The sequence below is a fragment of the Myotis lucifugus genome, unplaced genomic scaffold (genome assembly GCF_000147115.1).
Source record: "Myotis lucifugus unplaced genomic scaffold, Myoluc2.0 scaffold_128, whole genome shotgun sequence".
Lineage (NCBI taxonomy): Eukaryota > Metazoa > Chordata > Mammalia > Chiroptera > Vespertilionidae > Myotis > Myotis lucifugus.
The window spans coordinates 1043906-1059773 of record NW_005871176.1 but is presented as its reverse complement, the minus strand read 5'-3'; the positions used below and the strand labels follow the sequence as shown (position 1 = coordinate 1059773).

The window sequence follows — 15868 nt, the reverse complement described above, 5'->3', positions numbered from 1 at the left end:
AGGGGACAGTCAGTCATTTAATTTTATTGCTGGGACGGTGGGTACAGTGTCTACCGCTCCCAGGCCTGGTTGGTGTCACCCTGAAAGTTCTCTCTCTACTGGGAATTGCAATTTAATAAAACCCAGGAACTGTGCCCCCCCCCGCCCCCCAATAAAGACTGATTGACACCTGGGCTGCAGGGGCCTCAGGAGTCCCTCTTCTGAGCTGCCTGGGCCCAGGGTGCCTCTAACTGTGAGCACCCTGAGGTAGGCCTGGTGATTTGCCTGCTGGGCAAACCAGGGCTCGGGGAGATGAAGTGACTCCCAGCTAGTGACAGGCAGAGGCTGGAGGGGGAGGCCGGCCCAGAAACTCACACTTTTTCCACTACCCAGGGCCAAACCTCTGATTGATGGTGGCTGTAATTTCATCAGGCCTCCAGCCCCAGGGGCCACGGTGGTGGTGGCCTCCGAGCTTTCTGGAACGGAATCCTGCCGATCTGCCTGGCTGGTGGCTGCTGGAGGCTCCAGGCTTGCTGTCTGCTCTGTGTGCTCCGGGGTCCCAGAGCTCATTTACCCCCCCCCCCCTCCCGGGGACCAGGTGCGGCCATGCTGGAATCTGCCCTCTCAATGCCTGTGGCCCCAGGGGAGAGTCCGTGTCTGCAGGAGAGCTAGCACAGCCTCCTGGGGGCTGAGGCTGGAGGGTGGGCAATCGTAGGAATGTTCTGGAACCAGGATGTTAAACTTACCACCCTCAGAGCTGGAGGGAACCTTGGCAGTTATGCAGTCCACCTCTCCCCTTTAACAAATGGGGAAACTGAGGCCCAGAGAGGGGCAGGAACTTGCCTAGGGGCGCACAGACTACACACCGGGAATGACCTGGGAGGGTTCCCCTCAGCATCAGGGAATCTGGGGTTGACTACAAAATGGGGAGGACAGCAGGATTTATTTCCAGTTGCCCTAGCCTTGCTCCGGCTCTTGCTCCCCTCTCTCTAGTGCTCCCTGCCACCCCAGAACCTGGCTTCCCCCAGCCTAAGTATCTAGACCAGTGATGGCGAACCTTTTGAGCTCGGCGTGTCATCATTTTGAAAAACCCTAACTTAACTCTGGTGCCGTGTCACATATAGAAATTTTTTGATATTTGCAACCATAGTAAAACAAAGACTTATATTTTTGATATTTATCTTATATATTTAAATGCCATTTAACAAAGAAAAATCAACCAAAAAAATGAGTTGACACGTGTGTCATAGGTTCGCCATCACTGATCTAGCTCATGGGTATCACCCCTCGGAGGTCCCCATCTCTAGCCTTCACCCCCACAGGGGTATTTTCACAGGAGCCTTTCTGAGGACATTGCCGTAGAGTAGCTCTCACATGGGACCTTCAGATACAATGAGGTCAGGTTTTCGGGGACCTGAGTGACCTTGGTCCAGGCCCTAAATGCCAGGCGTGATTCTACGGTCTTTCGTCTGATTCATTAGATACAATGGGTGACGTTGGTCCAGGCCCTCTGCCTCCCTGGGCCTCCGTATCCCTCCTGTAAGACGGGGGTGGGCTGGCCATGCGGAGGTTTCTCAGCACCGTTTCCAGCCCTGACATCTTGAGACTGCCAGCAGGAGCCGCTGGGACTGGGGTCCCCAGGCCAGGGCCGTCTGCTGCTTCCCTCCTCGGGGCAGGAGTGGGGGCAGGTAACGGGGAAAGCACAGTGGAGAAAAGGCAAACAGCTGTGGGCTCCATTGCGCGGCATGTGGTGAGCAGGGACCGGCAGGAGGATTTGTCACAGATTCTTCTCCTGTGTCTTTAGTCCCTGGCTGTCTTCCTGGGGAGGGACCGGAAGAGTTGGGCTACATTTACCTTCCGGGGATGGTGTGGTGAGGAGGGGACTTCGTGGGCAAGGGGACAGTGAGCCAGCTGTCCCACGGCTGAGCATGGAAAGCTCGGGAATAAATGCTCCCTCCCCTCCCCTACTTCCTCTCCCCTCCCTTTTCCTCCCTTTCCTTCTCCTCCCCTTTCTGTATTTGGCCCAGTTAACTTGGCTTGGGTACCTACACACGGTAGAAGTCAGAGTGAACAAATGAATGAATGAATGAATGAATGAATGAATGTCTTGAAGAGTTGGGCAGACCTAGGTTTGGATCCTGCCCCCACCAGTTTTTGGCTGGGTGACCTTGAGCAAATAACTTAATGCAGCGGTTCTCAACCTGTGGGTCGCGACCCCTTTGGCGGTCGAACGACCCTTTCACAGGGGTCGCCTAAGACCATCCTGCATATCAGATATTTACATGACGATTCATAACAGTAGCAACATTACGGTTATGAAGTAGCAACGAAAATAATTTTATGGTTGGGTCACCACATGAGGAATTGTATTTAAAGGGCCAGGAGGTTGAGAACCACTGCCTTAATGCCTCTGAACTTCAGTTTCCTCATCTGTCACACCAAGATGATACGTCATGGAGTTGTGAGGAGCAAACGAGGTGAATCAATGGAAAGACCTAGAATCATGCCTGACATTTAGGACTCCCTAAATTATAACTTCTGATTATTTGCACTAAATATAGAATGATTGGGCCACCCTCTAACCTTGCACTTCAGCACACATTTACTGAGCAGCTGGGATGTGCCAGGCACTGCCGAGGCCCAGTCTCTTCTCTCAGGTTGCTTACTGTTTGATGGACACACAGCCTTGAAATATCACTGAGAGAGCTCATAACAGCCGTTACTGAGAGCACAAAGGGCTGTGGGAAAGGTCCTCTCTGCCCTGGGCTGCAGGTCAGGGAAGGCTTCCTGAAGGAGGAGTTTCCCTTGGTAAACATCCATCATGGGCAGGGAAAACATGGCAAGGACATGAATGGCCTGCTTGGGGGACACTCGGAGTCCAGTCGAGCAGTCCTCTCTAACTGCCCAGGCACAAACAGCATCCTCTCCACGCTGCTACTCCCTCCCCCCTAACATTGCTCCATTTTGCTGCCCTGTCATCTCTTGTCCTAATATGTAGTGACTTGATTTTGTGTTTCCTGCCTAGCTCTCTCTACCAGGACATCAGCCCCACGAGTGCAGTGTCATAGCTTTGTGTCTCCTGCCAAATTCATACGTTGAAGTCCTAACCCCCAACACCCCAGGGTGTGACCCTTTGGGGAGAAAGGATCTTTTCAGAGGTAAGCACGTTAAAGGGAGGCCATTTTAACCTGATCCACTATGACTGGTGTCCTTAGGAAGAGGGGAAATTTGGAGACAGACACAGGCACTGGGAGAATGCCATGTGCAGATTGCGGTTATGCTGCCGTAAGCCGAGGAACCACCAGAAGCTGGGGAGAGGCTTGGGACAGATCCTCCCTCACAGCCCTCGGAAGGAACCGGCCCTGCTGACACCCTCATCCTGAACTTCCAGCCTCCACAACTGCGAGACAATACATTTCTGTTGTTTCAGCTCCGGGTCTGTGGTACTTTGTTATGGCAGCCTGAGCAAGCTGGAATAGGCCCAGCCTTCTTTTTTGTATTACCACTCGGGGCCCCAGCATTTAGTAGGTAGCACAGTTCATAGTTCTTGAATGAATGGACTTTGCTTGTGACGGGCAGGAAGTGAAGGAAGTGAGGGGAAAATGAGCGAGATGGTGAAGGGTCCTGAGTGTCAGGGTGAGTTTGGACTTGCCCTGCATGGGCGATGGGGAGCCGCTGAAGGTGATTTAGAAGGCTCCTCCGGCCTCATTGCACAGGCTGGACGCAAAGAGGCCACCTTGAGGCAGGGAGAATAGGGCAGCACTGGACTGTTGTACACGTGGGCAGTGATGAGGGCCACCTCTTGGGTGACAGTGCAGGCGGAGTGGAGGACCTGCAGGGAGGGCGAAGGTGTGGTGCAGACGAGGGGGGGAGGGTCTGGTGTTTTCAATCTCCTCCAAGTCTCACCTGCTGCCTTTCTGGTCTTCTTTCCCAAGGACCTTTTGCCTCATCCTTTGATCATTTGCCTGATCAAATCCCAGCTTTCTCTTGCCCAATGTGCAAAGCTCATGGGACTTTGGGGGGGCCCTTCTCAGATCCCCCCTTGGGGATGTAGGGAAGCGGGCTGTCTTCAAACTGCTCACCGCCTGTGGACAGAGTCCTAAAACCGGTGCTAATGGAGCTACCCCAGAGCACACAGTTGGGTGGAGGAGACACATCCCTGTCTGATGGAGGACATAAGATCTGTGGCTTGGGAGAGACCCTGTGTATGACTGGGAGCTCCTATAAGAAGCTGCTGCTAGTAAGAGGCCTGGGAGGGCTTCCTTAAGAAGTGGGCTTGCAGGAAGTTTGGGGAAGGAGGGGTACTAATATGGTGGAGGGGAGGAGGAGTGGGCAGAGCAGGAAAAGGACTAAGTAGTCACGCTCTTCTTTCCAGTCCCAGGTGAGCTGGCTCAGTGTCCAGACACACAGGTGAATATGTGACCAGCACAGCCTTTCAGTGGGCTAACTAGCCATCACGAATCACCCACTTTTAGCCGAGAAAAAAGACTGTTGCCAGGGAACAGGAATAGCTTCTAAAGCCTGCCTTCATTCCTGCTGCCCCTCTTTCCCCAAATGTCTCAGCCCGCCCTGGGCCTGGAAGGCAATGCATGCCCACAGCGCTCTCTGCTGGGCGATATCAGAACAGCACCGGAGGGTCTGAGTGTCAAGGCATTTGTGCAAACAGCCCCTGGTTGCCTGCTCTGGGGAAGCCCCAGATGCTGCAGCCAGACAGGAACCCCGTCAGTGCCTGCAGGGTCCATATCTGCAGCCTGGAGGATCTTGGAGCTTAGAGGTAGTGTAGGGGATAGTGAGTTCTGCTTGGGGGAGCTGAGGGAGCCATCCATCATAGACAACGTCCCTCCCCCCAGATATGATCGGGGTCTTAGGAGCTGGGGTAACAACATCCTGAGTCCCCAGGCCTCCACCCCCAGGCTAGGAGAGGGTGCCTCCCAGCAGAGTACCTGTGTCTCATTATATCATGGAAGACATTTCCCTTTCTTCCTCCACCCCTGGACCTGGGGTGGCTGGACTTTGGGTGGGTGGTCTGGATGCTTCCAGGAAGGATGGATTCATGGTTGGCAGATTCTAGGTCAGTGATGGCGAACCTTTTGAGCTCAGCGTGTCAGCATTTTGAAAAACCCTAACTTAACTCTGGTGCCGTGTCACATATAGAAGTTTTTTGATATTTGCAACCATAGTAAAACAAAGACTTATATTTTTGATATTTTATATATTTAAATGCCATTTAACAAAGAAAAATCAACCAAAAAAATGAGTTTGCGTGTCACCTCTGACAGGCGTGTCATAGGTTCGCCATCACTGTTCTAGGTGATGCTCAGGTGGGGACGGGGACGAGGACAACTGCTGCTGGGTGGCAGACCCAGAGAGCCGCAGCGCGAGGCTGGACCCAGCCCCCATTTCAGACCAGGGCAAAGATTACTTGAGCCAAGGGAGCCAGGCTTCCCCGGGGGCCAGCCGTGACTGGAGCGGACTGACCACCATAGGACAGAGGTGCAGGAGACCCAGAGGCCCAAACCACCGGGGTCACTTCATTCGCTCCTTCTAGAATTTCCAGTGCGGAGTCCCTGCTTTTCTGAGTATGTTTTGCATGGTGTGAAGGTCTAGGAGACCCTTATTGCCATCCCAGCAGGACACACACACACACACACACACACACACACACACATGCACACACGGCGTGTACAATGGGAGAAGAGAAAAAGAAGCGAGTGTCTTGCAAAAGTGGAGGTCGTACCAGCTCCTGTACGTCAGTGAGGTGTTGAAAGGACTTCAGGTCCTCCAGCAGCCCAGAGCTGGGGGGCGGGGCGGGGGTCAGAGAAAGGACTTGTCCATCTCAGTGAAAGCCATCGAGCAGCGAAGATCACCCACGAGGGCCATGCCTGCGCACAGTATCTCACTGTGACCTTTTAGCCTCAGCCTCCTGGCTCCCCGAATGATTCTTCTCGGGGCTGGTAGCACATCGAGGCAATGTTTTGGGCCTGTGGGGAATTCCTATCTCCCTCATTGTTCTCCCTGAAGGCTGCAAAGTGAGGATTGATTTTGAGGAAACAAGGTGAGCTGCCGAAGGATTTCCAGATGAGCCTTGTGTTTGATTTTGAGATCAGCGTGTGTGGGAGGCAAACTGGTGCCTGGGGATGATTTGCACAGAAGCATACTTTGTGATCACTAATTGCTTCTGAGAAACATCCCAACTGTGGGAAGCAGCTCCGCCAAGACACTGGAGCACGTGCTGCCAGGGCCCTGCAGCCCCCTCAGCTTATCTCCCCTCTGCGGGTGGGCTGGCCACCGGCCAGGACCTGTGCGTCTCTGCCCGGGGCTTTCTCTAACCGCAGTGGCCAGCTCGGCTGCTGCGCCGCCGGTGGCAGCCAGAGCGCCCTGGAATGAATGGCCTGGGTGACCCTCACCCAGTGACTGAGTGGAATGGGTAGTCCCCACCCCCATTCCTTCCCAGGGAGTTCCCCAGGGATGGAGGTGCACACCCATGGGATGACCTGCTAGTGACACGCCCTTTATCGGTGTCGCTCCTGTCGCTGTTCCACGGCTTCACTTGCCTTGGACTGTTTCCTGGGGTCACACAACACACCATCTGCACCGAATCCTTATCACAGGCTCTGCTTCTGGGGGAACCACTGTGACCAACTTGTCCTGATTTCCCCCGGATAGCCCCAGTTTTAGAACTGGAAAGTCCCACATCCTGGGACCTCCCTACCTCAGTCCCTGGGGAAATCCAAACCAAGTCAGGTGTGACCCCATGGGCGAGCAGATGGCTGGACCCCTGTCTAAAGTCAAGTCTGAGCTCTGAGAACAGAAGAGCAGACACACGTGTAATTTTGTCACATCATCACGTTCAACGGTTTTTATGAGCTGAAAGCCTATACGAGAACAGTAGCCACCACTTACAAATAAGCCATTCCTCTGAGAACGCACACTCACGCGGCCCGGGATGGGATTTGCCAGTTATCGGTAGACATGAGCTGGCTGATGTCCAGGCCTTCCACGATGCCCACCTAACTGGCTACCGGGCAGAAAGGCGAGGTGTATTCCAAGACCAAGTGTCACAGGCTCCAGGGGGACATTACGGGGGAGCAGGCAAGGGGGTGGGGCAGCACATTGTAGGCACTTGAGGCTCCGAGGGGGACAAGCACCGGCCATGCCACTTGAGCCAAAGCCACCTGGGCAAATAGAGAAACTGCACTGCGTGTGTCACCACAGGCGACCACATGGAGACGAGGCGCTTTGCCTTGGGAAGCGGCGAGAAGCTCACGAACGGCCGGTTCCAGCCGAGGAGGTTTGCAGCATGAACAGGGGAAAGCCGGCTTCGTCAGGTGACCCGGGAGATGGCGCTGCTCCGAGGCTCAGGTCACCAGGCTGGGGCCAGCCGAGTGCGGGGTTCAGGGAGCCCCATAGTAGGGGCTGAGGCCTGGCCAGGAGACGCTGCTGAGCTCCTGACCTCAGGGGAGGCCTCTGCCGAGCAGATAACCCAGCTGCAAACCCACGCCCCTGCCCCTCTGGTTTTCACACGGGCGCCGCGGAGCGTGCTGCAGCCCTGGAACGCGCCCATTCTTTTTTTGTTGATTTCTCTAGGCCCTGCTAGAGAAGTGGGGAACAAGATCTCCCAGATGCCATGGCAATGAACACACAGCCCATTCCCCGGGTAGCACTGCCCTTCTCTTCCCTTCCCAGGGCGCTCAGGTTGTGGGATGCATTTGGGTCTGGGGGCCACTCGGAGACGGTCCAATATGCTGTGGTGGGAGGCGGCATTTGGGCTCGGCAGTGGCGGGTGCTGGAGTGTCCCACAGGTTCCAGGCAGGGGCACAGGGCGGCCCGTCGCCAGGGGTGTTCCTCTGCACCTTTGGGTGCTGGGCGGGAGAGCCAGGGAGTGCGGAGGTCAGCAACTTGCTTGTGCATCAGAGTTGTCCAGCCCTCCAGCCACTGCTGCCGGGGCAGGGTCTGGGGATGCTCCCTGTGAAGGGGGGTGGTGCGCCCTTGGCCTCTCGGGGTTTCTCGGTTACCCCTTCCAGGTGTCTCATTCCACACCGGGCAGGTGCCGGGCCATCCCGAGCCCCCAGTCATTGTCCACACTGAGCCGGGACACCAGGATCAGGTTAACTGGGAGGCTGGACAGTACGGCCCAACCTGGTCGTGTTAGAGGGGGAAAGAGGCCCAGAAAGCAGATGTGACTTGTTCAAGGTCACCCAGGCAATTAGAGCAAGTCCATGGTCACGAAGAGGAAAAGAGCTGAGGCTGGGAATTGGGGAAAGTCAGAGTAGGGGGAAGCCCCAGCTCCAGGACACCCAAAGAGGAGGTGCCACTTGCCCGAACTAGTGCCAGGTGTGTGAACCATCCGCCTGACAATCTTCCCATTAACCGCTGCCACGCCCCTCCCTCCTTACTCTGGGGCTGGAGCTGCTGCTGCACAGCTGCAGAGTGTTATTTTGGTGGTGGTGGTGGGTGTGGGGGGGAGGAGGTGGGGAGGGAGATGACAATGCTGTCCTCACACCTGCTCAAGGCCTTGAGCAAGACAGCCTACAGCCCTTATCCCTCTGGGGGTGCTGACATTGAGCCAACATCCCCTTCTGGCCTCGTGTCCGCCTGCGGTGGTGGGAGCCACTGGGTTAGTGACTGCCCAGAGGGTGAGAACAGAGCAGGGAGCCAAGCAGCTGGCGGGATTTATATGAAGTCTCCAGCCCCGTCCCCTCCCTTGGGGATGGATCCAGCTTTATGTGAGGGCCTCGAGGGGCTGGTGCAGAGAGGCACCTGGAAGATTTTGCAGCTCAGCAGGTGGTCAGGGAGGGCTCTTCCTGGAGGGGGTGGGGCCCTGTGTGTGGTACCACTTCCTGTTGGGGCTGCCTTTCCTCCAGCCTGGTGGGTGTTGGGCTGGACCCCTCGGCTCCCTCAGCTCCTGCTGAAGATGGGGCATTTCTGAGTCTTCCCGAGGCTGAGACTGCGCCAGAGTCCACGTGCTCCACAGGTCTGCGTGGGGCCCTCCGGATCTCCGGAAGCGGGAAGCTTGTGCCAGGGCCATGGGGCCTGACGGGGCCATTCGATGAGGCAAGATTAAGGCCTTGGGGAGGGGTGTGCGGATTCAGCCCGGGGCCCAAGCTGGTGGGCTTCCTTGGTGAGGTCCAGACCTGCCTCCAGGCGGGTCTGTGGGGCAGAGATCGCTGGGCAGCAGCCAGGAGGGAATCTGAGGCTGCAACGCGGATGTCACCACAGGGCACCACCAGGTGGGCCTGAGAGCAAGTCCCCAGGGCCTCTCTGCCTTGAAGCCTCAAGAGTCTTCCATGTCATTGAATAGATCACGTCTCCTGACTGGAGCTGCTGCCCCAAATGCACTGCAGCCAAGCACGGTTCCCTGTTGCAAAGAAGGCCCCGTCCCCCACAGTGTGACACGGCTGGACGGCGCCCCCCATTCCAGAATGCAGCTGACACAGGGTGCCTCTCTGCCCCTCAGCCCGAGTGGGTAGAGTTTGCATTACGTCCTTCCCGAAAGTGTGTAAATTACTTAAGCTGCTGTCTGGTCTCTCCACTGACTTCTGTGGCTCCATCTATTCTTTTGGGACTGTGTTTGCACGGACAGCCGCTCAATTCTAACACCCCGCTTCCAGGGTGTCTCCCCCTGTCCTGCTCGCCTGCTCTTCTTAGCCAGGAACTCACACATCCACACTAAATACACGAAGGGCTTCCAGGCCGGAGGAAAAGGCCCCGGTGACCCTTCTACCCAGTGTTGGGAGGATGGTTGTCCGTGGGTTTGTAAGCGTGACTTAGGGGTCCTGGGCTGTCACCATGGAGACGAGTGCCTAGCCCACCATGCAGCAGGCCGAGGTGGTCTCTCCGGCCTGGCTACAAGCTTGTAAATCTGGTGACTTGCAGTTTTGGGGTTTGCTCGTTCACCCTTTTATTTGAGGGGACACTGACCACGTGCTCCTCCTCTTGGGGGATCCCAGGTTTAAGTTGTGCTCCCTCTCCACCCCCGGTGGCTGTCACCCCCACAGCAGCCCACAGTCCAGGCAGAAAGGAACCTTTGACCCTTCTAGATCACTAGTCCAACCTCACCTCACCCACTGATCTTACGGGGGTCGGGGAGGGGGGGGAGAAGGGGGGAAACTGAGGCCCAGACAGGGGGCACGGTCTGGCCTTTCGTTGCACAGCTAGGTGGTAGCAAAGTTGGGATGGAATTCAGGCCTCCTGACGGCTAGTCCAGGGCTCTTTCTAGCAACCAATATATTACAGCGTCCAAAGCTCCCCCCGCAGGCCCCCAGGTCCCCGCCCGCCTCCCCTGCCCCAACCCCCCTACACATAATTCGGGTTATAGCAGAGCATATTGAACTCCAGGCTCTCGTCCCAGTGCCGCAGGAGCACGAACAGCTGCAGGGCGGCGGCCTTGAGCGTGCCCCGCGTGCGGCCCTCCGGCACCTCCTGCTGCTCCAGCCACGCGCTGGCCTTGGCGGCCACCAGCTCCCACTCAACAAAGTAGGACGCCGAGCTGTGCTCCAGCCACGCCAGGGCCACCACCGTGGCCCACAGCTTCCCTGTGTGTTCTGTCACCGCGCTGAGCTCCCAGCTCGCCTTGTCCCCTGCCAGAGGCTCCTCGGAGGAGGTGTCACAAGAGGGGTGCCGAGACGAGGGGCTGGTCTTAGACGCGGGCTGGCGGGCTGTGAGGGACACTCGGTGGCAGGTGAAGGGCGAGGTCCACTTGAGCTTGTCCATAGGGATGTGAATGGCCTCGCAGAAGGCCTGGTTCATCAGGAAGGCTCCGGAGGCCAGCTGCAGAGACACCTGTGGGTGCGGGAGCCCCTCAGTGGGCCTCCAACTTTGTAGGCGGTGGAGCCCCAGGCCATGCAAAAGTCTGGGTCCACACAGCCCACCATTCATCTTCCTGGGGGGTCTGCGGGGCACCCAGGCCCACTGAGCAGCTCCCTCCTTTATCCCACAGGCACTCCAAACTGATCACTCTCCAAGCCCAACGCAACGCCTTCACTCCTAACCTGCCTCTTGTTCTGGGCAGGTGGGCCCATCCCCGCCGCTGAGACTGTCCTCGGCCGTCAAGTCGGCTCTGGGCAGCTCACCGCCCTCTCCCACCCTCCGAGCCAATCAGTTTCCGAGTGCCCACAGGTCTGCTTTCTAAACATCTCTGGAGTCCACCATCCGCCTCCCCGCATGGTCCCTGCCTCTACTTCCTTCCGTCGCCCCCACCCCCTCATCTTCCCAGCACCCCAAGGGGCCTTTGTAAGACACAGGTCATGTCACTCTCTGACGTCAGTTCAGTGGTGTCAGTTTTCTCTTGGAATAAGTCCCAACCATGATTTCCAAATCGCTGGTTCGTCCTCAACTTTTTCTCCTCAAGCCCCATTCTCCAGCCGCCGCTCTCTCCCTCTCCTCTCTAGGCTGCCAGCTATCACTCCTCGGCCTTCCTGACCTTTATGCTCCTCAGTAAGCCATGTGTCATTCCTCCCCGACCAACAAACCAACTGACCGACTGACCGACAGCCTGGAGAAGGTGCCCCACCCGCCTAGCTCTGCCCCACCAACCTGAACTTTCCTATCACAGCGGCCAAGGAGCAGAATTGCCTGGCTCCTTGTCTGTGTCCCCACTACAGCACCATGAGCTCAGGGACTCTGCTCATCTGGTTCAAGGTTGTCTCCCAGGGCCTGGCACTGGGCCTGGCTCAACGGGTCCTTGTTGAGTGAACCCCCGCACAGCGCTCTGCTGCCCCGATGGCTGGAAAGGCTCCGTGTCGGTGTGCAGGGACTGGAGCTGCGCAGTGAAACTCCAACCATGTCCCTCCTGCCGGCACCTCTGCTCCCCACGCCCCCTGGCCCGGAGGTGGAGGCCACGCCCCCTGGCTCCTCAATTCAGAGATGTCCACGCCACACCTGGGCTTCCCACGCTGCCACAGCGTGCCGGGGCGTCTGCAGAGCCGCTTCCCAAACAGTGCATGCCCGTGGGGCGTGAATTTTACTCACCTGAGCGTCATTTCAAGGCTTATTGTTATGCATTGAAAATCAGACACATGTAGGTGGTGGGGTAGAATGTGAAATTCCCGTGAATTTTTAAAAAGGCAGCCGATTGCCAAGATGCTGCTGCCGCTAGCTTTTAGCAACATTCCTAGACCCTGGGGGGGGGGGGGGGGGTCTCGTGCAGACCCCTCTGCCCTGCTGACTACGTGGGTGCGAGGCCTAGGTTTTCTTCCCTTGTGAGGGGCGGGGCTGGAAAGGGGCTCCTGGGAAGGCCCCTCTGTGGAGCAGCCGGCGTCTGGGGCACTCACCAGTGGGACGTAGTCGAAGCTCTGGCTCCCCGGCGTTGGCTCTGGAGTCTTGGTCAGCGGCTTGCCCAGGAAGCCCCTGGCTGCTTGCGTCAGCAGCCTGGACTTTTTGAGAGTCAGCCTGTGTGGGTGGAGCAGGGAAGAGCGGCCACAGCCACCCCGGTGGTGTCCCTGGTCATCCCACCCCCCGGTGCTCACTCAGCAGCCTCTGAGAGTCAGGACAGAAGGGATCGGATAGGTGGCTTCCTCCAATCTCCTCATTTGACAGCTGGGGAAACTGAGGCCTGGGGGGGTGTGCATTTTCCCTGAGGCCCTCAGTGAGTTAGTAGCAACCTGGACGGGGACCAGGCTATTCTTTTTTAGGATGCTCTTTTAGCCCAGCAGTCAGCGTGTCTCAGGCTGGCCCTCCCAGGGGGTCGCGTTTGCAAAGAGACCACACTGTGGGAGATGAACCACCAAGGTGGGATTTCTGCAGTGGGATACCTGGAGGGCAGTGATACCTCTGGATGGGGCCTTCTTGGCACGGTTTGGATTGTTCATTTTTGTCTGAATGTCAGGCTGGGCCTGCCTGTGGCCTTCCAAGCCAGGGACAGCCCCTGGGAGACGGGTGGTGGTAGAGTGTCCCCCAAGGGAAAGCCCACGTACCTGGTTCCAAACAGGGTCTCAGAGGTCTTCAAGGAAGAAGGGGTGTTGGTGGCCAGGTCGTGCTGGGGACCTGGAGAGCCACACAGTGACAGTTGTTGCCTGACAGAGGACCCTGTCCAACCGCTCACTGCCCAGCTGGGGAAACGGAGGCCCAGAGAGGGGCAGGGGCTTGCCTGGTCACTAGGGATCTAGGGGAACGTTAGGCTGTTTCTGTTTATGACCCAGTTGGTATGGGGAGGAGTGAAATATATCGGCCCACGTGTAAGAAACAGGCCTCCAAGTGTCCTTGGCTGGTAGCCCCTGGCATCTTCTGGAAGGTTCCCTGTTAGGGCAGTGACAGCCTCATATTAAACCCTCTTGTCCCCGGATGGGGACATTGATTTTCCTTCCCTGGCACATTGCCAGAGGAATCTAGGCAGAGTGCGGTGATGGAACGGTCAGCTAGAAACTGGAAGGCCGGATTCCAGGCCTGGCTTCATCACGGACTTGCTGTGTGACCTTGGGCAAGTCACTTTACTTCCCTCAGTCTCAGTTTCCTAGCCTTTAAGTTGGGGATATTCCTATTTATCTCTCACAGGGTTGCTTTGAGGAATAAATGAGCCACTGAGGACTGTGTTGGGCTAAGACACTCTCTTAGCCTGAGGATCAACCACGATCACTATCTTCATTAAGGGGAGAGCCGGGTGATGGTCCACATACCCTCAGAAGCAGCGTACTTCTCCCCGCCCGGGGATGTGGCATGGCCGGAGGGCACAGCGGGGTTTTCCTCCACATCTGCAACAGAGGGAAGCCAGTGAGGCCTGAGCCCCCTGGCTCTCCCTTTCTCCTCTCCCACCCCTGCCAGGAGAGTGAATTCACAGAACCTGGGGCTGGGCTGGAGAGCAAGGTAAGTGTTCCATCCCTAGTTGGATGGGCCTTTGTCTTCAAGGTACCACCATTGCTCTGCCATAAGAGTCAGAATGCCTGGGTTCCAATCCCAACTCCCCCGTGGACTAACTGTGTGACCCCGGCAAAGGGACTTCCTGCATAAGTTTTGATTGCAAATTAGGGATACAGTATCGGTCCCACAGTATTATAAGGATTCAGTGAGATACTTGGCTCATATAAGTGCTCAAAGAAATCCTGAGCTACAGACCCACCAGGGAAGCAGGAGCAGGTCAGGGGCTGAGGGTGGAAGTTGGGGGTTGGGGAGAAGTGGGCATGAAGCACCAGGTCTATGTCTCATGGAGGAGGGTTTCATGTCAGCACTCTAGGAGGCATCAGAACATGGATCTGAGCCTCAGTTTCCTCATCTGTAAAATGGGGGTGATAATTACACAGAGTTTGTTCAAAATGTGTAATCAGGGTAGTTATTCTTAGGATCATTATTTCAAGAGACGGAGAGTGATGGGCAAGCTATACTAATAAAAGGGTAATATACTAATTAGACCGGATAGACCGGACGTCTTCTGGATGTCCTTCCGGACAAAGCCGCGGCGGCTGCGAGGGCCGAGAGCAGGCGGCTGGCAGAGGCAGCAGCAGCGGGGTGGTGGGGGCAGCGCCTTCCCCTGATCGACCCGGTTGCTTCCTGCAGAGGTAGGACATCCCCTGAGGGCTCCCGGACTGTGAGAGGGGGCAGGCCGGGCTGAGGGAACCCCCCCCACCCCAGTGCATGAATTTTTGTGCACCAGGCCTCTAGTATACTATAAAAGAATAAACCAAATTATGGAAAAAGCTTCATACACAAATATGTTCATCAGAGCCTCTGGTCCCCTATGAGATTGTCAGGAGCTCCATGAGGGCCAAGGAGCTCTGGTTATCAGTAGGTGCTTGGGTGGAGTGGGGCAGCATGGGAGTGAACTAGTGACTGAGGCAACCAGGAGGCAAATTAACCTGGTGGTTAAACTCCTGAGTTCTGGGGCCAGACAATGCCTGAGTTTAAGTCTTGGCTCTACCTTATATCAGCTGTGTGATCTTGAGTAAGTCACTTAACCTCTCTGAGCCTCAGTTTTCTCATCTCTTAACGGGGACAATAAAATAAACCAACTCAGATGATTATGAGGAGCCATGGATAATTGGGACAGTGCCCAGCACACAGGAAACTCTCAGTATGTGTTAGCGATGATCACCCTTGGGGAGGGCAAGTGCTTGGGATAGAGGAACAGCTTAGATATAATAGACACTTGGGTCTGAATCAGAGGACAATTGAAGAGAAGAGATTTTCGCCCAGCCGGCATGGCCCAGTGGTTGAACATTGACCTATGTACCAGGAGGTCACACTTCGATTCCAGGTCAGGGCACATGCCTGGGTTGTGGGCTCGATCCCCAGTGCGGGGTGTGCAGGAGGCAGCCGATTGATGATTCTCTCATTGATGTTTCTCTCTCTCTCTGCCTCTCTGAAATCAATAAAAAAAATGTTAAAAAACAGAAAAAACAGAAGGGATTTGTGATTTTGATGGAAGTCATGGGCCACCGCTATGGAGAAAGGAAGACATTTCCTCTAGACTGGAGGCTCAGCATGGCTCAGGGGAAGAGCAGGTTCCCAATTTTGGAGGCTCTGATGGAACCAAAGAGTTGGCAGAACTCTTTAATTCTAAAGAGCTCCTCCACCCGCTTACCCACTGTTCCCTTTTTAACCCATCAATGTCCGTGAGAACTTTCTAACCCTCAGGTTAAATTAAATTATGATCTGGGCGTCCCGGCTTGTGGCCAGGTGGGTCCTCCACTGTCCTCCCTGTGCACAGAGCAGATCTTCACTGCACACCCGGGGGCGTGAAGAAAGGGTTAGGTGCAGCTGTTAGGATGTCTTTAGAGCAGCGGTTCTCAACCTGTGGGTCGCGACCCCTTTGGCGGTCGAACGACCCTTTCACAGGGGTCGCCTAAGACCATCCTGCATATCATATATTTACATTACGATTCACAACAGTAGCAACATTACAGCTATGAAGTAGCAACACAAATAATTATATGGTTGGGTCACAGCATGAGGAACTGTA

The 15868-nt window shown here is 56.1% G+C and overlaps 1 protein-coding gene across 1 annotated transcript in view; it reads right to left on the bottom strand.

Moving 5' to 3' along the window:
• Window positions 1-10275: 10275 nt before the first annotated feature.
• The window catches only part of VWA5B1 (von Willebrand factor A domain containing 5B1), a 37927-nt gene continuing 32334 nt past the window's right edge, over window positions 10276-15868 (bottom strand). Inside the window, exons 18-21 of the mRNA XM_023758320.1 lie at window positions 13593-13667; window positions 12894-12963; window positions 12252-12369; window positions 10276-10761 (exon numbers count right to left, since the gene is read on the bottom strand). Of these exons, the coding sequence (XP_023614088.1) occupies window positions 10276-10761; window positions 12252-12369; window positions 12894-12963; window positions 13593-13667 (749 nt within the window). The remainder of the gene's footprint in view (window positions 10762-12251; window positions 12370-12893; window positions 12964-13592; window positions 13668-15868) is intronic.